The following is a 27,009-nucleotide window of genomic DNA, read 5'->3' as shown; positions in this document are numbered from 1 at the left end:
GCTTCTCCCGGTGGATAAAAATATCAAATGACCATAATACCCACCTTATTTTTCTTTTCTTTTTTCTTCTATCCCCAGCCTTATCTAACACCCACCGTCCACCGCACAACATCAATTCTCCTTCCTTTCTGAGATGCCCCACCCTGCCACGAGCCGGGCCCCTCCCCGCCGGGAGACCCGCCCCCGATCGAGCATGCCCGCCCGCCAGGAGCTTGCAGCTTTGGGGCAGATGTGCCCATGGCCACGCTCAGCCCCACCAGTGTCAGACGAAGTTGGGGCAAGCTGGATTTTTCAGCTTCAACATCTACTTTTTGCATGTGAGAGCGCATCTTCAGGAGATTGCGAGGGCAAGTTGTTTGCTGAGAACCGTTTGGTAGAGAAGTGGCAAAACAACTTTGTGAAACTGTACCAAAATCTCTACCAAACAGGCCCTCACGAAGAAAGTTATAGCTCAACAAAAACAGTGAACCGCACTTGTAGTTCCAGTTATGGAAAAAAAATAGCGGGCTATAGCAGCGCTATAGCCGCGCTATAACAGTGGGAGAAGCCTGCCGCTAAGCTATTGGTCTTTTTAACGTTATGACGACTTTCGCCGCTATTTGCCGCTATAGCGCCGCTAAACGCTACGACGATTTTCTGCTTATTAATTATCATTTGCTACTAATTTAGTATTTTGGACGGTTAAACTTTCATGAATCATATTGTAATGTCATTTGGTATTTGGTAATGCTGCCTAGAATTGTGGAACCTTAGAAACATACTTGTGTTCATCGAATTTCATATTTGTCATGTTTTTTTATCAATTACTGGTATTTTTCCTGTTTTTTATAAAAACGCTATCTGGCATAGCGCCGCTATAGCTGCATAGCTTCTGAAAAAAAATTGCCGCTATTTTTGATAGCCCGCTATTTTAAACAGTGACTTCTAGTCTTGCACCTATTCAGGTGAGAGCCTCCTCTCTGAGTGACCCTAAAAAAGGGGAAAAAAAGTTAACTTGAGCCCGACAGGAAATGTACAGTTTACTTCATGTTCACAAACGAATCTTTCATTCTGCTTTTATAATGAAAATTTACGGCAAAACAAAAGAAAAAACTAACATTAAACGGCCGTGAAACAGATTTACAGTACACCTTGAAAGTGGAGGCGACGAACTGCGAATCGGCAAATTCCTTATTACTGGATCAAATTTTCAGCTCGTAGCCTCATACATCACCATGCATCAAGATCTTCAGCTCGTAGCCTGCCATGCATACCTAGTACAGATACACATCGATCTCCACGACGCCTCCCTTGGCCAAGTCGTAGTCGAAGCTCCTGCTGAGCGCGTACCCCCGCGCGCCACGGAACCGGCCGGTGCCGCCGACGATCACGGACTCGCGCACGGCCAGGTCGGTGTCGACCCTGCCGCTGACCACCAGCGAGCTGCCGGCGTGCTCGCCGGCCTCCATCACCAGGTGCATGCTCAGGGCGTTCACGGAGCCGCGGTCCGCTACGCGCACCGTGAACCCCTGCGCCGTGCCCACGCGCGGGCTGCCGCGCTCGGGCCCCTCCGTGAGCGCGTTGTTCATCACGGCGACGTCGCCAAACCGGCGCGGGGCCGGGTCCGCGTCGCTGCTGCCGGTGGTGGTGGAGCTGGAGTTGGAGAGCGGCGGCCTTCCAGGCACGATGAGCGCGGCCGTCGGGTTCTCACCGGTGTACTGGTCGTGCATGTAGAAGTGGAGGTGTGTTCCGGCGGTGAGGCCGCTGCTGCTGCGTGTGTCATGGCGGAAGTAGGTCGCTGCAGCGACGAGGATGGCGGAGGCGAGGAGGACTGTAGGGATCGTGCTAGCCGCCATGGCCTGCTTTGCTATAAAAAAATGAAACAAAAATTTAGCTCGTCATGTCTCCGTTCAGTTAGATTGCATGTGGATATGATTATATAAGGCAGGTGGCATCAAAACGAATTCGTCAGAATTCTAGACTAAGACAACGACTGAATAATGGCGTCAAAACGAATTCGTCAGGAGGTTTGAGGTCCTAGTAGTTGGCCCCAATTCTTCGAGGAAATGTCACACCCACGTTTATGGCGTGCATTATCCATATTTGTGTGTGGATGGTAGTGAGCCGGTGATAAGGCTCCTGTGGACTGAATGAACTCGTTACTGTTCTACAAAATTTTGTTAAAAGTTTGCCAATACATATGTTTACAAGTGAGCGTAGCTATCAGAGGTCCATCAAACAGCCAGTATATGTACACAAGACCTCCGTGTACGTACAAAGTCCAGAGGAAATATGTACACATGAATATACTCGTGACTGTCACGTGCAAAACATGTACGTACACGTGGCATATACTTAACGTACGGAGTATAGTCTTGGCTCTCCGACAGCAAATTACTACATGGATTGAACCACTCTAGCTTGACCACCTCTATTATGAAGAAGCAAAAGTTAAGGCGAATTAATCATAGATCAGTTAGTTGGGTTCCTTGTGGTGAAACCTGCCCACCCGGGTTAGCACGGGTGCTCGCATTTTTCTGGATTTTTTTTAGGATTTAACGGCGCTATGCTTTCAGTGGTAGGCGGCGTCCTCGTCGACAACGAGGTGCCTGTGGTGACTTTGTGAATCTCAAGATTTGCCATCTCAGTTCTTCGGAGGTGCTCATAGGGGTAGGGTTTGCGTAGTGTGTTCATAGGGATGAGTGTGCGTGCGTGTTGTGGGCGTCTACGTTGTACTGTGTAATTCTAGAAAAAAGGAAAGTTAAGGCTCTTCATATATGGAGAACCACCAAAGCAACAGGTTTATTAAAACTTGCTCTCATTTGTTGCATGATAGAATTGGGAGCGTAGGTGGTTTTTGTAAAACATGTTGTGAGCGGTTAGGATCTTTTTCTCTCTATCTCTCATGATTAACACAACTAGAAGAAAGTAGAACACATAGACAAATAGAAGGGGGAACTATTCTTTCCTCTCTTAATATTGATGATCATAATGTAGAAGAACTCCCACGTATATGTAGTCATGCTAAGGTCTAAGAATCTGGTAAGAGCCCAAATAGAGAATGGATTATGATTAAGATTCCTTGTCATTTCCTTTTAGGTTAGAGTATGTATGTTTTATAATACTTCCCCTTGAGTACCACGATATGCACATGTCTCATTAAAAACTCACCCGAAAACCTAGTGGGGAAAATAGTTTCGAAGAGAAGAGTACATCTTATCCATAAGTTGCGTTGCATGTATTGCCTAGATAAAAACCTTGTCCCAGAAACTTTCATATACAAACTCATATAGCGAAAAAGAGCACAACACTTAACTTTCTTGGTCATTTATACTTCAGGATCTTCTGTTTTTTCTTTCACGAATAAATATTGATATTATGGTTCATGCATTAATAGTTATATTTCAGCAAATATGATCGACTTGATCTTTGTACTTTTAGTGGTTTACCATTAGGGTATATTAAGTCAAATATACCCCCCTCATAAAGCCACCCCTTGACTCATAAGACTGAGTCATAGCTTGAACCCGAGATGAATCTGCCAATTTCCTTGAGGATTTTCTCATGATATTTTGTAGCAATATTGTGATTGGTTTTTACAAACTTTCTAGCTTAACTATAGAGCTTCAATAGTAATTAAATAACTCTAGTGATTAAGCTTATAGTTTGGAAGATTTGGGAGATCAAAGTTAATGGGTCACTTGGGTTTAGGTTGGATTTAGTCGTCTCAAATGCCATGTTTTTGCCAGAGTTTGAATTCAAATTTGAATGGTCGAACATGTTTAAACTTTGAAACCCGACATGTTCACCTTGCATGTCAACATGGTAGTATAGGCTACAACATCTGGTCAAACTCCTGGGTAAGTTTATACTAATTTGAATGAAATTAGATCTGGATAATTGCGAAGCTATGCAGTACTTAAAAGACCACGCTGTTCTGGTGTTTTGGTGTTGCTCACACCTCAAATAGGCCAACTTGGGCTGTTCTGGCCATAGTCATTAGGACCGGACCGGACCGGACCGGCGGTTCGACCGGTAAAAGACAAAACCAGAGAGTATAGCGGTCCGGTTCACTTAAAAGACCGTTCATGTAATCGGAGCGTTAAAAACCGGTTGAATCGGCCTGCTGCTCACTACCCCAGATCTGGACATCACTGCCGTTTCAAAAACCCACTTCACTGTCGGATTTTGAACCGACAGTGGCATACCGGCAATGATGGGGGGTTGACATCACTGCCGGTCTTTAAAAACCGACACTGATCTACAGGAAACAGTGTTGGTTCCTGGCTCCATCCGGCAGTGTTCAGTTGAACAACACTGCCGAACAACACTGCCGGTCGTAGTGCCAACCGACAGTGACGGTTGCTTCAAGAGTGTCGGTTCTTGGCTCAAGCCAGCAGTGTTGAGCAAGCCAACACTGTCGGTTCATGGATCCAACCGGCAGTGTTGTAGTAAATATCAGTGTCGGTTAATGGATCAAACTGTTAGTGTTGTCATAACTATCAGTGTTGGTTCAAGGTTCAAGCCGGCAGTGTTGAGCAAGCCAACACTGTCGGTTCATGGATCAAACCGGCAGTATTGTAGTAAATATCAGTGTCGGTTCATGAATCAAACCGGCAGTGTTCTCGTAACTATCAGTGTCGGTTCATGGTTCAAGCCGGCAGTGTTCTCGTAACTATCAGTGTCGGTTTCTTTCTAACCGGCAGTGATGGTTACGACAACACTGCCGGTTTGTTGCTAACTGGCGGTGATGGCCCGTTCGTATTTTATTGTTTTATAATTTATTTTAATTTATATTTTTCCGTGGAATCAGGTTTCGCTTTATATATGCTACGTAGATGATAGGTCCATCAATATTAAACATTACAAATGTTACGATTACAATTCAAATGTTCTTATCCACATCTCGATCCCTCAAAATAAAAAAGAAATGTTCTTGGACTTCACACATGCTTCTCGGACTTCCTACAATAATCTGGCAAGCCGCTCTGGGCCATACTGGTCCTTGTACTTCACGGATTGTGCAATGGAAAATACTCCATCTTTTTCCAATACCTCGGCTAAGATGAATTTTGCCAGCTCCGATTGTAGTGCGACGATCTCCATGTCTAGCAGCCTTTCGCGCTTGAATTTCTTGCGCTGTCGTTCAAAAAAGATGATATCCAAAGAGGAACAGTAAATCATTTTGTTGAATTATTAACAGACATAAATAAAATGGAGATTATACACACCAACTTATCGGCTTCTTCCGATTTCCCGCCGATGTAGCGAAGCATTGCCCACATTACATAAAACCCGCATTCATTGTTTCCCGCCGGCTATGATAGGTACTTCCCCTCCATTTCGACAACCTTGAATGGGACCGGCGTCCCACCGATATGTCTTCTTCGGACACTGAGCAACATTAAAAGGAGAAACATTAGAAAGCGGTATGTGTGATTAGAAAATAATAGTTATTAGGATTGCTTACTAATTCAGCACTGCCACTAGTGCATCCAGATGATGAAATGGTTTTTTCTTCGAGTCCCACACCTCGAGTAGATTTTTGGCAAGATTAACACAAATGATGACGAAATGGTTGCTGCAATTACAGAATCCTAATTATCGAATAATCTTAACGAAAAAAGAAGCAAAAAATTAAAAGCTGAGAACACATACTCGGAGTTGTATGCTAGAAGTATGTGGGTTTTCTTCTTCATCGTGAATTCATCAAAAACAGCAATCAATCTCTATTTTAGATCTTCCACGTCACATCCATAGAGGCCTAGACATGTCCTCTCATTGACTCACATGGGGTCCAAGAAGCCTATGTAATCCCATTTGCTTTTTAGAATGCAAAATTTTGCTATACACCTACATAAAATCATGGGAAGTGCTCAAAAGTTAATAATTTGTGTCTCGAGAGAGTAGTTAATTGTAATATCGTGCATGTAGGGTACTTGCATAGTCCACAGCGTCAACATTTGAACATCGAGAGAGCGTTTCTGGTATAGCTGGAACAAGCATTCCCACTCGACATCGAACTTCTCTTCTTCAGGATATTGGAAAACATGTGGCGAACGGATAACAACCTCAAAACCAAAGTCATCCGTCTTTGTTGCTTGAGCCATGTAATATTCATGTCACTGGCGCATATATGTTGTCAGATTTTTATACTCATGATCGGGAACCAAAAGATTGCCCCTTGTATACTTCATTGCCGGTGTTCCCGTCCCATTTACATCATAATAGATGTTCGCGGCCTCTTCCATGGTTAAATCAGGGTTGTCTTCGACTAACTTCATAATGTTCCTTAAATCTTTATTGTGTATTTCTTCGTCTCTTGTTGTAGCGTATTTATTTTGTGTTTGCCTTTCGAATTCGAACTTTAACAAAAACGGAGGCAGTGAGGCACATAGATTGAAGAAACTAACACAATCTTCCTTCGAGATGTGTGCTGTAAATTTGTCTTTCATCAAGGTGGTAACGCTGCCACTGAACGACCTTTTTTCTTTTATGTTGGTCCACTTTGGGAGCATTAGCGACCGAATCCAAGGACCTTTTCTGCGACTGCGAGGATGTCCTTGATCTTGTTTTGGGCTGAGGTGGAGGAGGAGGATGACGACAAGAATTCTATTTTCCCAGCGCTGATGAAGATGGAGGAGGAGGAGGAGTCTCTTTTCTCGGGGCTGATGAAGATGGAGTCGGACGAGGAGGAATAGAAGGAGACCTCTGTCTTCTCGGGGGTGATGGCTCCGGATGCGGAGGGGAGTGATCTCTGTTGGGAGATGGTGAGTGATCATCGCGGGTGGGCGAAGGCTCGCAGTCGTCCTCATCATCAGAGGACAATTGATGGTCAAGCTTAATGAAGCGCTTGCGCCAGACGACTTGAGAGCCCTTGTTTTGACCAAGTTTCGGCCTGTCTTCCGCTACGGGATACTCAATGGGTATCTTGTTATACTTCTTATCAAGTATTCTATCAATGGTGATGCGAGCGTACCCCAGTGGAATTGGGCGGCCATTAATTGTCCTGTCTCCCGTAGGCCAGGCCTAGCCGAGCGCCACCTTGTCCTTTGTCAATTCCTGACGGATGTACAACCTGACATTGACGGGTTCAGTGATGTCATCCACCGGATGAGGCACATTCGCCTCTTCTTCGGCAAGCGGGGTCGATCCGCAGCTGCTGTGACCCCTAAACTGTGGGCTAAAGGCACTAGGAGTAGGGTTTTGTGATACTACTGACCCCTTAGACAACAAAATTTGCTCGACTGGCGCTTCAATGGTCGCCTCAATCTGTGCTTCCATTCTATCTTCCATCTCTTTTAGTCTCCTCAAATACTCTGCCTCATGTTCTGCTCTACCCCTCGAGCGGCTCCGGTAAGTGTTAGATTCTTGGGGGAATACTAGTTTCCAAGGAACAACACCGGTTCCTCTAGTGCGACCAGGGTGCTCCTTGGTTCCGAGTGCTTGGGTGAGCACGTCTTTCTCCCTATTAGAAGTGCGAGTCCCTTGCCTCACCTCCTCAGTTACCTAGGAGATCCTCTGGATGAGTTCGCTCATGGGTTGATTTGAGGAGCTAAAGCTCCCATCCTTGGCGTGCCGTATATTTCTCCCCCATACAGTATAATACCAATCTGGGCTCCCAATCGGCGGTCTCAACCTGAATGCCTTCCTTCGCAAGGCGATCCATCTTTTGAAGTTCTGCTTCAAATTCTAGCATCTTTTTGGCGTAGCCACGAGAGCCGAGATGATGAGGATTCGTTGTTTTCTGCGAATTCTCCTTATTCTTCCTGCTCAGTTCTAAGTACTCCTCGGATAACCTGTATTCCTTGAAAGCCTGCCAGAAGTCCTTCTGCTTGCTAAACTATCCACCATCGAAATCTGACTCTTTATTTTGGAGGACAAAATTCTTGTACAATGTCCCCTTGAAATTCTTGAAGCATGTCCCCATGATTTCTTTTGCTTTTTTCTTGACTAACTCCCTGTCATACTCGGCTGGGAAAGTGAAATACTCTAGGATCTTGACATCCCATATGTAATCCTTCTCGCTTTCAGGAACCCTCCACCGGTCATCATCTTTCCCAATCCACTTCCTGTACTTAATCGGGATGAAGTCCCTAACAAGTAACCCGAGGATAGTCTTGTATTTGGTCAAAGCTATAGGCGGTGAGAGTGGATCCCTGAATTCATCAAACTCAATAATGTGCCAGTGTGCATTCCTACCAACAGGAATCTTTGACACGCCTCGCTTGGATCTGGCCTTCCTACTACCCGAACCCTCTAGCTACTCGGCCGGTGGAGGCTCCTGCTAGAGACACCAAGTAAGCTATGACCCTCTCAATTGATTAGCGTGTGTGGCTACATAGTGACATGATACCAAAGTTACCTGGCCATCTTGGTCATTTTGACCTAGATCGAGCAGGCCGGACGGGGTCCTTGGCTGCTCGTTCTCACCGACCTGATTGACACCGTCACCGTTTGTCAGATCATGTGGCTCTCCCATCCCAGCGATATCAGTCGCTTCTTGTTGCCGATCAGTTCTTCAGCGACGGGGTAACAGGCGACAATGAGTCATGGCTGTGACACGATTGTGGTTAGTTTTGGCCACAGACAACTACTAATAGCATATGTTCATATATATAATATGTTTAATGCAAAGTCTAATAATAAGTCCACATACAACAAAGTCAAATAATAGCATATGTTCACCTAGAACAAATTCATTGTTTGATTGCCCACATACAATAAAGTCCACCTACTGTTCTACAAAACTAAGCCTACATCAACTTCCAAATAAGAAAAGCGATGACCATATCCATAAATAAAAGCATGACATCTTTCCAAGACCAAGGAGAAATTCTCCTAATCTTCACATCTCTAGCGGGTGGCTTCTCTTCGATCTCTAGTGCTAGCGGATGGACATGGTTTGCATTCATTGGACCATAGTAGGCCGGTTGCCCATGGTTTGCAAGGTAGGCCGGATGACTATAGTAGGCCCTCAAAGCTTCAGCTTCTGTGTTGTATTTTTTATGCAAATTACCAGGGTAGCGAATGACTTGAGCATAGCAATCTTCCCAGGTTCAATAAATCCCAATCATGTGACCAACATGCACTACATACCATGCCATGGTTGCCTATACATTTAAGTAAATTAGGCATGTGGTAAGTGGTAATGGTAACTCATTGAACAAGAGTTATTATTCAAGTTATATGGCCAAACTAAATCTATTTAATGCTCTTTATCCTTGACATTCCAAACTAAATCTATTTAAGCAAGAGTAGAAATTCTTATCTAACTCTTACACAAACAGAACACTCCCTACCGTCACAAATAAGACGTCCACAGTCATTAATGTGTACCTTTGACTGCTAGTTTCCATTGCTTGCAATAATTACAAAGTATAGAGATATCATAACATTATGCAACTACTATTCGAGACAGATATGCTCATATCATTGTCACATATTCAATCTAACTATGTTAAGAGGTGTTGATGATCAATGTTTAAATTAGACTGCACACAGCGCAAAAGGTCACTTAGCTGTGACTCGAGGGAATAACTTGTTGCGACAACATGCAAATAACACCAATGGTTATTAAACAGTTTAGGGCCATGATTACTAGGTCCTCAACAAATCAGTAGGTAGCATAATCTCTTCAGGGAAAAACTAACTGGTTTATGTAACAGCATGTACATATAAGGATAGCTAAACCAAGGAGTAACAGCATGTAACTCAATCGATTAGGAATCGACTGCTATTGGGAAGACAACAACCGTGGGGCATTTCATCTAACACTTAGCGGGCAGTGAGCCACGCACTCACTGTGGGGGTGGGAAAGCAGCTATCCGTGCGTGCTCCAAAAGGCCTCGGCGGTGCTCCGGTGTCGGGCGGTGGACGGCGTGGGGAGTGCTCCAACGTGGGGCGGTGCACGGGCGTCGGTGTCGAAGAAGAGGAGCGCGGGGCTGGGAACGGCGGCGCGGGGGGCGGTGGACGGTTGCTCCGGCGTGGGGCGGTGCATGGGCCTCGGCGTCGAAGAAGAGGAGCGCGGGGCTGGGAACGGTGGCGCGGGAGGCGGTGGACGGGTGCTCCGGCGTGGGCGTCGAAGAAGAGGAGCGCAGGGAATGGTTGGCGCGGGGTTGAAATTTGGATAATTTCAACCCGCGGCAGCCTTTTATACCAGACCGCATCACTGTCGGTTCTAATTAGAAACCGACAGTGATGGTGGTACATCACTGCCGGTTGTAAGTAGGAACCGATAGTGATGGTGGTACATCATTGTCGGGCCATTCTTTAAACCGGTAGTGATTTCCGTGAAGCGGTTACAGCATAAGTAACTTATCTTTTCCACTTCTTTCGAATACCTCCTACTGGCTCAACGGTTAAGACCCCGCAACTTAGCCCCCGATACCCTTGTTTGAATCCCGGGCGGCCCAATTTTTTTGGTTTAATTTTATAATTTATTAAGCGGTCTAAAGGTCAAAAAGATAAAATAAATGTGTTGCATCCCTGAATCGAACCAAAGCCTACAAGTTCTAGAGCAGCGGACAAACCATTGAGCTATCACCTAATTTCGGAAAGTTTGAAGGAATTTATTCCTTTGAGTGATTATCTGTCCCTGTTTTGCGTGTAGGCCCTTCAACTCCCTGGCCACGCTGGTCGCGCGGTTCCCATGAAGAGCCACTGTTCCACCCGGTCCTTGGACTAGTCGTAGCCCTTCAGTTCCCCATGAAGAGACGCCGCGTTTACCCAGGAGTCCATCGGCTACTCGCGCCGGTTCCCAACGCAGGCGCGCTGTCTTCCGAGAGGTGCGAGTTATTGCAGCGTGATCAGTTCCACCCACCGACACGCCTATATATAAGCCAGGCCCCCATGCACAGTCAGCCGCCATTGCACCACCGCACGTCAAGAAAGCGAAACACCCTTCCCATGCACACCTCGCCCCGGCCCTCGACCCGCCGCCACAATGCCTCGCCACTTGAAGACAACATGGGCGATGCTGAACCCGTCGTCCAATTAACTACTTGAGATAATTCCTTGTTTTGTGAACTTTGAGCTTTGTTATTTCTAACTGTAGCGAGCTTTTGGTAGACAACACATTTAGTACATGTTTTTTGCTTGTAAAAAACTTTACTGGGAAAACACATTACTAACTCATGAGTAACTCTGCACAAGTTATGCCTGAAAACAGTTTTTTCAGTTTTTTCATCTACCAATGCCGATCAGTTTTCCATAAGCATTATGACATGATCTCTCATGAATTGTTATTTTTATCTTATTTTGAATGTAGGATATGGAGATGAATGATGTAGCAGCTACTGTGTATCACTGTCGAAGTGCTTGTAGGAAGTAGTAATGGCTAAACTTCTATTTCCTACATATGTTAGAGGCATGAATTAGCATTGCAACTTGGGTCTGCTTACTTTATTTTGCAAATAGAAGCTAGCACCTGTAGTTCTGTTGGGAGGTACATATGCCATCAAAATTAAGTGCCTGTTAGGAGTTAGAACTTTTAACTTGTGCTACTTGTTAGGAGTTAGCACTTGTAACTTGTGCTGCCTGTTAGGTACCTAACTAGAAGGGTAACTAGGAGGCACTATATCTTTGTATTTATGAACAACTTGAATGATGTTCTAAGATGATTGAATATAATATTTATCACTTCAGTGTGGATGAATGGTTCCACTACTTGCTGTAATATTGTTTTTAATGGTTAATTACTTGTTGTGGTTTTAATGGTTAAAGAATATGTATTTCTAGAAAATAAGATTGAATGAAAAGATGTTCCCTGATGATAGTTTACCGTCAGGAAAGATGTTTGGTAACCGACGCGGAAATGCAAGTATCCCTGACGGTTTAGTGGCTGACAGTGAAAGTTCGGAATTTTCCTGACAGGTTAGCGGCCGACGGGGAAAGTTCAAACTATCCCTGACGGTGCAGTAGCCATCAGGAACTATCCCTACGGGAAGCTTCCCAACCGACATGGTAGATCTTTCCTGACGGTTAGGACCGTCAGGAACTATTCCCTTTGATTTGTTTCCCGACGGGCCATCCCTGGCGGTAACTATCACGGATGACCTTTCCTGACGGTTTTCGGTGCTTTTCCTGACGGTCCTGGCCGTCACGGAAAAACTTGGCTGGGGTGGTGCCCACCAAATCCTACTATGAAAATTATCTTGTCTCGCCGCTTGGACACTTGGTTCCCTCGTGTCAGCATTTTGATTAGCTCATCTCTTTTGTCATCAATGCCAACACGCTCTATTACCTTCGAGTAGTGAACCAATAAACGAGGATCTATATTCAGTACTAGCAAGCTTTGCCACACCACCATCCATCTTGATCTTGGACCTCTCACGCCGCTCGGAAACCTCTATGACACGCCTCTTGATGTCCCTTAGATATGTAGCAATCCTACAGTGAATATTTGAACCTTGTCCACAGATCAACGCTCCTGGTGATGAACGCTTTGAAGCCAAGAGGCCCGGACGGTTCACTGCCCGTGCAGTGCACCATGAATGTGTCAGTAATGTCCTCGAAGGATAGCTCTCACACAATGCTAGCACAGATCTTGTCCTGAATGTCAAGCTCGTTGGACGGAGCCTTGGTTGTCTCCTCCAGGGCACTCTTCAGTCTTCATGCTCTGGAGCTCAGGCCGGAGAAACATGATCTCCCCCTTCACCCCCTTTTGTAGCTTGTACTCGTTGACGAGGACATTGCCAAGCTTGATGATTTGGAGGGCCCATCACCACATCCATGGAACAGTCCTTGAGATTGGGAAGGCGCGCTGAATAAAGTTGTTGTCTGTGTGTGGAACGGTGTAGGTACTGTGAATGCATTGCACTTGCAGGGAGCAATGGCGTCAGAGTTGAACGGTACTCTACTCACCGGTGGCCGTTGGTCCGAAGGAGTGGCAACTTTCACCGCTGGCTCGATTCGAAGTGGCTGATGCTGACTTGGCACCGGTGTGCAGGACCAAGGCTGGAGTACTCGACGGGATTGGATGGATGGCGCCGTGGCGAGGGGTGAATCGACGAGAGCGATAGAAGGGGACATGACTGAAACATGTGGCCTAAACTAAATGAAAAAAAATAAAGGGACGACGCGGCTGAGTCGAAGCAGATAAAGTCATGGCGGAAGTCAGAGAGCTGCAGGTATGTAGTTGATTTTTTTCTTTTTTTTACAAAAAAGCTAACATTGTTCTTCCTTATTTTCAATAGTATTTCGCCAAATAGCAACTTTTTTAATCCGGGGAGGCCTCACCAGGTGCACATAATTTTCCCGTTATTTTTCCATTCATAGTGCTCATAATCTATTTGTTGATACCACTTATAGGCCAGTTCTGTATCATGATTCGACTTACGCTGCTTGTTGCTTCCATGCAATTCTAACTCAAGTAATCGAAGAACTCGGGTACCGCTGGTACTATGCAGGTTCAATGCCCACATCACATGGAGTACATGGCGCTTACATTTTGCTTTAGGTCCTTGCCCATTTGCAATGCCTCTAGATTTGTTCAATATTTGGTGGACATATGCTCATTCTTATGAAACAAAAGAGAGTGCACTAATTCATGCGTTGATATACATTAATGTTGTGCTTGTTACCCAACTAGGGATGTTCGCCAAACGAACTATGTCGCGGCACGTGGTAACCAGCAGTAGTGGGTGTGCTCCGCTCATTTTTTGGTACTTTGGTTTGTAATGACTTGGTCTCTACCTATTAAAGCATGTATATATGTTTTCTAATTAAGATGTATTCATATATCGAATCTTTTGAGCAATATGATGGCAATGAGATATATATGATGCACAAGTAATATTAGATAGCAACCTCTATTTAATTGTAATAATAATTCATATACAAAAGTGGGAAAATAAAGATCCCTGACGGTTGCAGCCACTAACCTCCATTTAATTCTATTTAATTGTAATATAGGAAATCAAAGTTAATAAGGATGGTTTACTCCAATAAAGCTGGTGGATAAGTTTTGATCAGGTAAAAATTATGCTGATGGCATTACAATCACAACATAGAAACCTAAACTATTTACAAGTGACACCTATATCTACTCCTCCGGTGTATACACATCTGCAGATGAAAACTAAGCACCCACAAAACATATCCTTGCACTCTTATTAGGCCTATTTTTTGTGGACAATGGTTTGACCACAGCCAAACATGGCTGTACATATTACCATCACTACTGGACTCAGGTTCTTTGCCGAGTGCCTGAGGCACTCGATAAAGGCCAAATTGCACTCGGCAAAGCATTTGCCGAGTGCGGCACTCGGCAAAGAACACACGGCAAAAAATTGATCGGCAAAGCCCTCTTTGCCAAGTGTCTTTTATCGGGCACTCGGCAAAGAAAAGCGGCCGTCACGGCGCCGGCCCCGTTGACGGTGGCTTTGCCGAGTGCCAACCTATAGGCACTCGGCAAAGATTTTTTTTAAAATTCTTTGCCGAGTGTCAACCCTGCAGGCACTCGGCAAAGATTTTTTTTATTTTTTTACAAAATTTCTTTGCCGAGTGCACACTGGCCGGCACTCGGCAAAGTTTAATTTTTTTTAATTCTTTGCCGAGTGCCCTCTTTCCGGCACTCGGCAAAGTTTGATTTTTTTTTAAAAAAAATTCTTTGCCGAGTGCCCTCTGGGCCGGCACTCGGCAAAGTTTGAATTTTTTTTTAAAAAAATCTTTGCCGAGTGCCCTCTGGGGCCGGCACTCGGCAAAGTTTGATTTTTTTTTTAAAAAAAATCTTTACTGAGTGCGCTCTGGCCGGCACTCGGCAAAGTTTGAATTTTTTTTAAAAAAATCTTTGCCGAGTGCCCTCTTGCCGGCACTCGGCAAAGTTTGAATTTTTTTTGAAAAAAAATCTTTGCCGAGTGTCCTCTGGCCGACACTCGGCAAAGTTAGAATTTTTTAAAAAAAAAATTCTTTGCCGAGTGCTATGGTCATGGCACTCGGCAAAGCTGGAAAAATGGTTTTCCATCAGCCCATTTTCCCAGCTTTGCCGAGTGCTGTGACCATGACACTCGGCAAAGGGATTTTCACGGGGATCGTAAGTTGCCTCTTCTGGCCATCATCAGAGTCTACCTCCAGGTACCTGGAGGATTTACACTTTGGACAGAACTTTGCATGCTCATGTTCTTTCCTAAATAGGACGCACCCCTTCGGACAAGCATGTATCTGCTCATACGGCATCTTAAGTGCTCGAAGGAGTTTTTGTGACTCGTACATGCTCTTTGGCAGAATGTGGCCCTCCGGAAGCAGGGCGCCAATCACGGCCAACATCTTATCGAAGCCAGGTCGACTCAAGTTTAACTCGGACTTCAACCATATTAAGCGTCCAATGGCATCTAGTTGAGACACCGTTGACCGATCGTGAAGGGGTTTCTGTGCCGAGTCCATCATGTCGTAGAACGCCTGTGCGGCTGCCTCCATCTCCTCCTTCTCACGTCCCTCATCGAACTGTCCTTGGTGAAAGTCATCTAACATGTCTAGTACCCCGGCATCAGCATCAAAAGCCTCCACCCATGGTCTCACCACCTCCTCTCTCATACGATGGGCTTCACCATGGTGGACCCATCGGGTGTAGTCTGGCGTAAATCCATTCTTTACCAGATGTTTACCTATTTCCATCATGTTTACCCTCCTCCTGTTTCCACATTTGCTGTAGGGACATAAAACTAGGCAATGTCCTTTAGCAGCCTTGCCAAATGCACTGTTCAAGAAAGCATCGGTCTTGTTCATCCATTCCGTGGTGTAATCACTCTGACTTCTCCAGCCCGTGTACATCCACTGACGGTCATCCATCCTCTAACATATGTTTTAGCGAGTAATGTAACCATCAATTGCATCTACATGGTGTTCCTACTATCTAATAGGTGAGGATAGGTCCTAATCCCACCCGCGGATGCGTAGATGAGGTTAGTTTCCATGCTCTACTCCTATCCGAGATAGAATTTCGGCAGCACCTCCCCGCTGTTCTCCAGATACACGTCTTGCCAAAGAAGAGTGCGCCCAGAGAACAACAGGGAGGTGATGCCGAAACTCTGTCTCGGACCGGAGTAGACCATGGAAACTAACCCATCTACGCATCCGCAGGCTGTCCAAAAAAACATGGACAATCCGAAACAGATACGGTCATAGATATGCAAAGATCTGCATACCTCCAACCGTATCTCTTTCAAACGGGAGTCGCCTAACTAGGTTACGCGATCTACGACCATGATACAGAAAGAGGGGTTATACCTAGGGTGGCGGCGGAGTCAGGCTAGCGGGGCCATGGCGGGTCGGTGCAGTGGCGAGGCGGCGCGGTGCAGGCAGACCGGCACGGCGACGGGAACTCTGACTCGGCTCCGACGGGCTCTTTTCTACAAAAATGGAACAAAATACTGTCATTTAAAAAAAATAGGCAGAACCTCCCCTGCACGGTGAGGTTTCCAAAACCTGCAAAAAACAGCGGCACGATGGCCGACAAGCACATATGTCTCAAGAGAAGCCATGTAATTTGGATATCAATCCATGCTGAAGAATATATCCAAGTAGTACCACTATTTCTACTACTACTTCCACTATTGCTACTACTACTACCACTAGTTCTACTACTACTACCACCACTATTGCTACAACTACTACCACTACTTCTACTACTACTACCACTAATTCTACTACTACTACTACTACCACTAGTTGTACTACTACTACCACTACTTCTAATACTACTACTACCACTAGCACTACTAGTACAACTAATACTACTACAACTATCACTACCACGACAACAAAAAGAGAGAAGGCATACCTGACGAGCGTCGGGGGTAGGGGCAGGCGGCGTTGGGGTCGGGCGGCGTCGGGGTCGGAGTCAGGGTCGTCGGAGTCAGGAATGGGGTCGGGCACGGGCGCGGCCGGGGGCAGGGCCGGCCGGGGGGTAGGGCCGGCCTGGGGCGGCCGGGGGCAGGGCGCGGGCAGCGCAGGCGGCCGGGCAGCGCGAGCTCGCCGGTGCGCGGGCAGGCCGGCACGGGCGCGGCCGAGGGCAGGGCACGGCCGGGGGCAAGAAGTGCTGGTTTGTAAGCATCGTACGTGACAATGTGCACGAAATCTTCTGAAATTTTTATCATAGCCTCCACATATGATATCACGACATCTCAACAAGTTTCATGATTTTTGGACTTCGTTTGCTTTTTATAGAATTTAAAAACACTTCGCACGCAAGTTCGCGGTCATGTTTCGTGAACAAGATGTCCGAAATTTCGGGTACGTTCCTGGATACGGCCTCAAACTACACTCAGTAACATGACTATCATTTTTTGAATCATTAAATTCCATTATTCGTACCACGTGCAGTTCAAAATTATATTTTTCGAAAAAATTCAAGTAAATATATAAAAAAGGCGTAAAAAATCCCCAAATTCTAACTAGGAGTTCCTGATGCTTTTAAAGGGCTGCACAAAAAATTTGGAGGCCAAAAACAAAAAAAAACTTTGCCGAGTGCCGGGGTATGGCACTCGGCAAAGGGGGTCTTTGCCGAGTGCCACGGATAAGGCACTCGGCAAAGAGGGTTTGGATTTTTTTTAAAAAAAATTCCTCTTTGCCGAGTGCCGGGCCTAGGGCACTCAGCAAAGTATTTTTTTCCAAATTTTTTTTAAAAAAAATCTTTGTCGAGTGCCGTGCCAGGGGCACTCGGCAAAGTATTAAAAAAATTGCCGAGTGCCAGATCTGGGACACTCGGCAAAGAAATTTTAAAAACAATTAAATCTTTGCCGAGTGCCAGATCTGGGACACTCGGCAAAGAATTTTTTTTAAAAAAAATCTTTGCCGAGTGCCTAACACCAGGCACTCGGCCAAGAAGGACGTGGCCGAACACCATTACGCGGGTCAGCCTATGCCGAGTGCCGCTCTTTTGCCGAGAGTCTGGCACTCGGCGAAGAAGTCCTTTGCCGAGTGCAATTCTTTGCCGAGTGCAGCACTAGGCAAAGAAGGTCTTTGCCGAGTGCCCGATTTTTGACACTCGGCAAAGAATTTTACACTCGGCAAAGTCTCTATTTCCAGTAGTGCATGAATGGGCGTATAAAGCATTATTTCAAGCATCATGAGTCATTGTAGGGAGTTCTCTTAACTCCAATTCCACTGGACATCCAAAAACAGGCGTAGCCTTCGGATCCTTCTTGTAGGCTTCATCTTTGAAGCACAACTTCCACCTGAACTGTGTCACTAGATAGTGCATGGCCACCATTGTTTCTACCCTAGAAAACTCAGTTCCAGGGCACATTCTTGGCCCTCCCCCAAACGGCAAGAAGCTGTATGGTGGGATTGATGAGCGCTTCTCAAAGCGAGATGGGTCAAACTTGGTGGGTTCAGTGAAGAACCTGGAATCCATATGTGTAATGCTTTGGGCTGCGAAGACCTGCCATGTTGTGAAACAAAAGCCCCTTGATTAATTATTCTGACAATGAAAAATAAGCGAGTTGGTGAAAATACGTGCACAAAACGATGCCTACTTTCCAGCCTTTGGGGATGTGATAGCCCTGATATTCGATGTCCTTGGTAGCCGTTCGGAAGCTCCCAAATACTGGAGGCACTGTCCGCAGTGTCTCCAATGCCACCCTCCATGTGTACTTCATGCTTGAAACATCTTCCCAAGTTAGAGCACCATCTGTTCCATTTTTATTTGCGATCTCATCTTGCTCTGCTATCACGTATATGATGTTAAAATATGATCACTTTCAATGAAAGGTGAGACCATGTAGATTCAAAAGTGTAGGCACTGGTGGACACTCACAGTCTAACACACACCTTCAGTGATTTTAGCATGGACGTCTGGCTCATTTGCGAGGTGGCGCATCATGAAGGTGATTAGAGCTGAGGTGGTACCGTGTGCGCCGATGATAATGCCCATCACGTTGTCAACAATGTCTTCTAGGGTGAGGGAATGCGCACCCTTGGAGCACAGAACGAGCATGTAGGTGACAAAGTTAGTGGTTGAAATAGTGCATCGTTCGTCCAACAATGACTCCTCCCTCTTCTTGGCAAACATTACGATGGTTTCCCTAATATTAGCACTGGACCTCATGCCCTTGCCGAATCTGGTGAAGGGTATGTTCACTGGAAATGACAAGATTGCATCACCTAGCAACTGCAAGTCGGTAGCAAGGGCATCTACTATATATGGCGGATGCTTCTTCGCCAAAGATAACAGAGCAGATGACCCCAAGCGTAAGACTCCTTGCCAGCGGCAGGACCTACAAGGTCATCAAAAACACACATTTTACGTCTTAACCTTAAAGTTGCTTTTGTAATAAGCCTTATAAGTAGCGAATTTAGTTGTTGTGAGTGGGCTATATATGGTACCAATACCGTCTACAAGGTTAATCTTTGACTAACAATGTCTACAAAAATATAGAACTTGATGGAGACAATTATGTACTATGAAAACTAATTACTTTTCCATGATGAATATAGTAGCATCAACCGTAAGTTGTATATCTATTTAGAATTTTAATTACTGTTCACTACTGGAATCTCGCATTTTTCTGTGGGTGATAAATTTTTCTGTGCGTTATTTTCGGTACGCACAGAAAAATTACGATTTTTCTGTCGGTTCCAAAATATCCCGACAGAAAAATACTAAAACCCACAGAAAAATCGCATAATTTTTCTGTGCGTGACAATACACACACGGAAAAAATAAACACCCACAGAAAAATACAATTTATTCTGTCGGTTCTTTAAAAACGCACAGAAAAAATATGTACACGCACAGAAAAAATCCTAACCCTAACCCGCCGGCCGCCGCGCCCCCAAACACCCTCTCACGCACGCACTAGACCGCGCCCCCTCCCTCACTCTCTCCTTTCAGCACGCCCCTCCCTCTGCGACTCAGCGCCGCGCCCCTCCCCTCCCCGAGCAGCGCCGCCACTCCCTCTCCTCCCTCTCCCTCTTCATCGATGCGGCGGGCGCGGCCCCTCTCCTTCACCCCCGGATCCGGCCAAATCCATGGCGGGCGCGCCCCCAGGCGGCTGGATCCGCCGTCGACCGAGCCGATCTGCGCCCTCCCCCTCCTTCTCCCCCGCCGGCGCCCCTTCCCTCCCCCTTCTTCCCTGGCGGGTGCCCCTCCCCTCCCCCTTCTTCACCCGGCCGGATCTGGCCCTCCCTCTCCTGGATCCGGCCGGCGGCGGGGCGTGGCGGCGGCCTCTTATCCTCCCGAGCACAGCCCTCATGGCGTGCGGGCCCTCCCGAGCATGGTGGATCTAGAGCCCCTTCTCAGCCCGACGTCCAGATCTGCAGCTCCAAGCGCAACCACATCAGGTCACTTGCAGCTCCGAGTGCAGCCTCCTTCCAGTGGCCGAGGTGAGCCCTTTGCCAACGACAAGCACCCACAACACAAGCCAGGTATGCATGTTCCTTCTCTTCCCTTTTGTGCAAATTTGAGAACAAACCCTAATTTAAGCTATTTGGTTATGTGTATTCAGAATAGATCTGATCTAATCCCATGTGTATGCCGTAGGATGTGGATTGAATTTTGTTAATATAACTAGTACTGATTTTTTTACCAGAGCAATACATGTAAGATTACTCTGTTATGCTTAAGGAAGATGAAAGTGACATGTAAGATTACTCTGTGCACTTTATTTTTGCTCTTAGTTGATGTTCATGCTGTTTTGTCTTCTCTATTTTAAGTGCCTACTAGGTGCAATATTAAATTATTTTTGTAGTCAACAATCTATAGGCAACAGATAGAGCACACTATGTGATTGTAGTCAACAAAGATGGTATTGGTGAACCCAGCCAGACATACTAGGCATTCAGGGAATTTGCCAATATGAGATGACCCAAATGATTTAAGTGAACAGCTCTATCTTGAGTTGGTAGTTGCTATCAGACACTATCTTGAGTTGGTAGCATCTGAATTTAATATGCGGCGCGATCCAGGCGCGGCTTGGGGGCACAAGCATGTTGGCACAAGCAGCAGTCTGACCACTAGAAATGTTTGTACTTATTTCAGTTTGTGGGTTGGTGATTCCAAGTGCCTTTAAGTGCTAGTAAGGATAAGACCTGTGAATTTATATGATGACTAGCAGTAGTAACATTTGTATATTTAGTAAAAAGTTAATATTTCTATGTCATGTCTGGTTGTGTTAGAATTAAATTAAAAAGAGATCTAGTGAGATTGATATGTGGTTCGTAGTAGAATTGAAAATACAGTTGCGTATATGTTGCTTGCGTCTAAAAATTCAGACCATGCATTAGCAGTTACTCTGTCTACAGATTGAAACAATGTCTTATTTCTTAGCAATAATTTGGATATTTTTGTGAAAGCGCTGACTAGTATAGCACCTCATGTATGTTACTACATATTGAATTGCTTCTACAGATTGACACATTCAAAAATATTTCAGCTTTAGGGGACTGAAATTGGGGGTGCATCCTGCAGCTTGGAGATGCTATGAAAACAGTATCTTGAATATCTTGCATGTATCAACCTAATCAATCATTTTGATATGTGATATTTGCGGAGCTGAGATGATATGGAACCCTAGTCTCGTGCCGCGCTGCTCTCCCCTTCACTAACTATGCCTTGTGACTTTTTTTGTTTTGTACTACTCTTGAGTGGCTGTGATGAATCAAGTTTCCATTAGAGAACTTCTGCACTTTAGCACCTTATGAGCTGGTACTTGGGATATTTTGTTTTGTTTGCTGCTTAACTAGGATGGCTTGTACCAGTACAAGCAACCAGTTCTGTGGCCAGTTCAATTCCCATTAGAGAGAGAATTAAATTAAGCTCCAGCTGAAATTAAGTTGCAGTTGTAAGGCTGATAATGGGTAAATCTGAGCCATTTCTCGAGTTCTTTTGCTCTTGATAATGGGTAAATTTCTGGAGATAGGTCACTGTCTTGTGGTATTTCTTCTGTGAAATTTTGGCTGGAACTTTTGTCTTCTTCCGTTTGTAAGTGCTTGGCTTGCTCCTCCCATTGACAGTTGCTTTATCTCAATGCCTTGTAGTAAATATGATGGCAACTGCTTTCAGAAATCTAAGCATTTGTCGCCTAGATTTTGCACATGATGATGCCTAGTCCAATTTACAAACTGAGCAAAGTGCCTTGGTCGATGATGTTTACTTAACCCTAGGCGCTGGAGGAGCACCCTATGGTGTGGCAGCCGCGTCTTGCTTAAGTCCATAGCTCTGATTCTAGATCTAGTGAGGGTTCTTTGTGCTGAAGCATCTAGAATTTATGACACTGATGTTCAATCTCTTGATATGACTGTGATGTTCAAACTCTTGATATCTATTTGGCCAATGATGCAACATGAAAAATAAACTCTGAGGTGGCTGCAATTTGTTTTTTGTGCATTCTGTATGATTCTCATGACTGTCATCAAACCATGGGACATGATCTTAGTTTTCTTCTATCTGTTTTTTTTTGCCTTGGCAGCCACCTATGATTGAGTATCTGGAAATTGTACCAACATATCGTTAAGCTGAGGCCTCACTTACTTTGCCAATGATGATATCATATTAAGCATGCCAAGAACTGATGACCTTGAGCTTGTGTTGAGGTACTGGAACTTTGTTTCTTACTCTGTTTGTTTCTTATGCTCCAAGCTCAAGGTCAACCGAGGAGCAACTGATATCTGAGGCCAATGTGTTGAATACTACATCATTTGATCACCATCTTATTATTGGTATTTTGTGTACGTGGGCTACATGCCATGCGCTCGTGACCTGTTTTTTTTTCTTCTTATTATTATTTTGAGATATCATCACTACTCTGTGCTAGTATATAACTGATCTGTGCTAGTATATAACTGATCTGTTCCTTTGCACTGTCTTATTATTATTTTGGTCTACAGATTTTTTTAGACATCTTTCTCATATAAGAAAACTTGCCCATTCTACCATGTTAGCTTTCTGTTATTGCATTCATGTGACAAACCACTCAAGATTACTCAACTTCTCACACGGAATATTATGGGTTCAACTTCTAGAAGAATGTTCTTCTCCTCTATTGTTAGTTCAAACCATTGTCTTGGTGGAGGTGGACCCCTCTCATCCGGTCTCCTTGGGGGTCTCCCAGGATTGTTTCTTTGGCTGCTCCAGTTACCAGATTTGGCACCCCATCCATCTGCTTTCCTTCTGGTCCTTGTTACCAGATTTGGCACCCTATCTCCATATATTTTCTGGGTCGACTGTTTCTGAGAGTTTATTTTGTGCCTAGAGCCATCGAATCCAAATCCAATACGTCCTTCTATGATCCTTCCAGTTCGTTTCATTGTTTTGGATTTTTTTTTTCAACTTGGTGAGTACTGAGTAACTATCTACTAGTAGCAGCTAAGTCTAGTTTACTAGTACTTTGTTTTTTTGAGGTTCGGCTACTGATCAAAGCAGCTTGGAGTGATAAAAGTACTGAGGTTAGTGTCCACTGGTTCCGAGTTCCGACGGCCTGGCAGTTGAAACCGAGATATTTTGAATCATGTACATGTCGCTGTCGTCACTCGTGAGACAACTCTAGTCACTTTTGTTATGCTACTAATAATATATGGTACCAATAATATATGCAGTATATCTATAAACATCTATGTTTGACAGCTTGCATGTGTATATGATTCAGGGCTTAACAGTGCTGTTTACTACAGCAATTGTATTTTACAACAATTCAGAAGACAAGTTGTAGCATCACATGAATAATGGAGAGAGTTTCTTTTGATTAGTAGGCAGAGTTTTTGTCACTATTTGCAGTAATAATCAATGGTGTAATGTGCTTTGATGTTAATGTGTTCAGGCTAAGAGTGTCCTAGTCTTTGAAGTTTGAACTTACCTATAGAAGCACACTAACGTGGTGAGCCTGTAGAAATCGTTTTCTTTAATCATCTCTCTACATTTTTTCACTTGAACTGTTTTGCATGAGTTTATTAGTAGCACTACCTTCCTGACATTTGAAATGATGACACCATAATCTTTGGGGTCACAAATAAATTGAGGAACTTGTTCAAAAGAAATGATCTCCTGTCATGATTGTTTTATCTTCTTTGCTTCGGCATGCTCTAATCTCTCTGTACACTTATATCTTTGCATCCCTTCTATAATTTCCTGTTCTATTTTCTGCAGTGCGTTCAACTTCAAGCCCAGCACCTCCATTCTTGATTAACAGATGGTGATGGAGTGCTGAGTGACAGTTTCTTTCACAGCAGCAGTTAATTCTTTGACTCTTTCATTTGCTAGCGGGTCCATCAGTAATGCTTCGTTTCTTTTATATGATAGCAGGTCCCTTTGAGTACTGTATTTGTGTATTATTTGAATGAAACCTTGTTGGTCATGCTACAGAAATTACTGTATGGAAAATATATATTTTAATATTCTGTTGCTACTGTTTTAAAATAATTTTTTTTGTGCGTTTAACTCTTTTTTTCTGTGAGTCTGGCTACACAGAAATATTTTTTTAATCTGGGCGAAATGAATTTTTCTGTGAGTTCACCTGGACCGACAGAAAAAAAAACGTGTTTTTCTGTGCGTTTATTTCTTTTTTCTGTGTGGATTAACACTAGAAAAATTAGTTTTAATCTGGGCGAAAAACAATTTTTCTGTGCGTGTGAGACCCACAGAAAAATTGTTTCTGACGGTGAACCCACAGAAAAATTTGATTTTTCTGTCATTATATTTCTGTGGGTATTTTTCTGAAGGGTACACCGTCAGAAAAATATTTTTCTGACGGTATTCGCATTTTTCTGTGTGTTTTCGCACACACAGAAAAAAACGAGATTCCAATAGTGGTTGGTCAAAGCTCAGAATGTTTGACATAGAACAAAATTAAATAGAAACACATAATTTATAATTGGAGGGACCACGCGCGAGGCAGTATATATCTTGCACTGTAAACAGAATTCACTATACAAATGAAAAAAAAATATCCAAGTGTCAATCATTTTGTCCTTACGTTGACAGTGTTGCGACCAACCCAGTTGAGCTTCAGCTGCCTTCTGACCTCGCCGTCCATCTTCCCCACGTACCTTCTGACCATCTCAGGCCTCAGGTACCCCTGCAGTGCACTACGCACCTGCTTCAGCTCGTCGCCGGTGAGCGTCAGAATGGAGCGCCGGAGGAGGGAGCGAAGCGCACGCGTCTGCGTGAGGATGAGGCCCTCGTTGGTGAATATGAAATGGTTGGCCGCCGTCCCAGCGAGCAGCACTGTCGGCGAGCCCAGCACGGACATCTTGGACACCGGACCATATCTCTTTATCGGCGTCCGGAACCACTGGTCGTCTGTGTTGGTGCGTAGAGCGTGGAGGAGGTAGAAGGTCTGGCCGATGACCGGGATGCCGAGGTTGCCGGGAGGGAGATTGTAGGTTGAGCAAGACCTGTGGTTTTTGGTGACGAAGTGGAGGAGAAAGGCTATCGCTGCTGCAGCTGCAAGGAGCACGATGAAAGCCATTGGAAGTATGCTGGGAGAGGGTTGCAGGGAGCACGATGAAACTTGGGGGTTGGTTAGCGGCGTTGGATACTTAAAAGTCTGCTTGTGTAGATATATAGTGCTGTGTAAAGTGGAGATTAATCCATATGTATCTTGTTTTCCACATTTAGTTTTGACATTCATGTCATCCCAAATGAGTAGGAAAAGCTAGCATGTACTATTGAAATAGACCATGCCCCATATGCACGAGGTCGATGAGTTTTGCTACTGTGTTTAACTTGAAAACATGAAAAACATGTGATTATGACTTGGAGGGAGACTGCAATTTTCAGTTCTCCGTGCTACTAAAAGGGTATATATGTTGATAAGAATCTGTGTTTCAGGGTGCAAACTAACAAAATTGCCATGTCTACGTGTGTGGTGGTTTGTTCTTCTCTACTTTTATTATCCAAAATGGATGCAGTGACACGTTGTGACCACAAGAATGTGTGGCAAGAAACGTACGTATGTACAAAAGAAAAGAACAGGATGGTTCATCGTCTGAAAATGCTGGTGAAGACGTGCCATGAACTCGGTTCACAGAAGAGTGATGTTGAGGTATGTTAAAATCGATATGGGACGGTAGCTAGGGTACCAAGGACAAGTAGTCACAATCCCGTGCAGATAACTAGACAAGTATTGCTCTCCACGTTTTTCAAGTGTATAGAACTACTTTCCTGTATCCTGAATGGACGAGGACTATCACAAAATTGAATGAATTCTGAAAGACGGAATCAGCACGAGTTAATTAGTTCCATGTCGGTGTAACTACTTGTAATGCCAACAAGTCGAGAGCAGATCAGGGAGCTTCATCACAAGCATTTTTTACCTTCAAAGCGTACAAATCTTTAAGCACAGCTAAAAGATTAAAATTGAATCGGGCATAACACGAGTTTTGCTGAATCACAGAGTGATGTATGACAATTATCCATAATTCAGTGATGCATAGCAATTTTCTTTTCTTAGGTGCCACGTAGTTTTAGACTGTGTTCATCTTTTAAAAATACTTTTTCTGGTGAAACTTCTATGCAAATCAGCTTCGCTCTGTGATTCAAAAGCAGCTGCTTGTAGAGTAAAACTGATTAATTACTGTTAACCTTAAATAGCAATGGTCGACTGTTGTATGGTGACTCAAATCCTACTTGTAATAGGACTTTAGAGAGGTATGATATTAGGACTTCTATTTCTATTAGGACTTGAGCATAGAATCCTACTAGGAGTAGGACTTCTAGTAGGAGTAGTACTCCTTGTATGTATGAAAATCTTGTAGGGGACTATATAAACAAGGGGTAGTGGCCATAGGCATCAACCAAGCTAACACATGGGTCATGGGGGCTCCTCTCGAAGGCTTATAAGGAGGAATTGTGAGCGCTCGGGAGGATTAAGCTATACAGTTCTATTCGATTAGATTCTTATATAGAGCAAGAATTAGTGGGTCCTAGGGGGTCAAGTACGTTTGTGACAGAGAGACTATCACTTGTACTCTTTTGTAGTTGTGCTTATAGAATTTTTTGTTGGCTTCGTCAAAACCTAATCTCTTGTCATGATTGGTTCAACATCGTCATCTAGTGTATTTTACGAGATTCATCTACGTCGTTCTTGATACGGT

General features: G+C 44.5%; 1 protein-coding gene and 1 pseudogene across 1 annotated transcript; both read right to left on the bottom strand.

Annotated features, from left to right (window-relative positions):
- Window positions 1–1,149: 1,149 nt before the first annotated feature.
- On the bottom strand, window positions 1,150–2,165 carry LOC136483050 (dirigent protein 1-like). Its single transcript, XM_066480167.1, has one exon. It carries the CDS (start codon window positions 1,833–1,835, stop codon window positions 1,254–1,256), a length of 582 nt encoding a protein of 193 aa, XP_066336264.1. The 5' UTR covers window positions 1,836–2,165; the 3' UTR covers window positions 1,150–1,253.
- Window positions 2,166–13,821: 11,656 nt separating this feature from the next.
- Window positions 13,822–25,489, bottom strand: LOC136483049 (cytochrome P450 716B1-like; annotated as a pseudogene).
- Window positions 25,490–27,009: the final 1,520 nt, after the last annotated feature.

Source organism: Miscanthus floridulus, chromosome 9, assembly GCF_019320115.1.
Source record: "Miscanthus floridulus cultivar M001 chromosome 9, ASM1932011v1, whole genome shotgun sequence".
NCBI lineage: Eukaryota > Viridiplantae > Streptophyta > Magnoliopsida > Poales > Poaceae > Miscanthus > Miscanthus floridulus.
The sequence above is the reverse complement of the archived record's forward strand: the minus strand, read 5'-3'. Positions and strand labels throughout refer to the sequence as shown.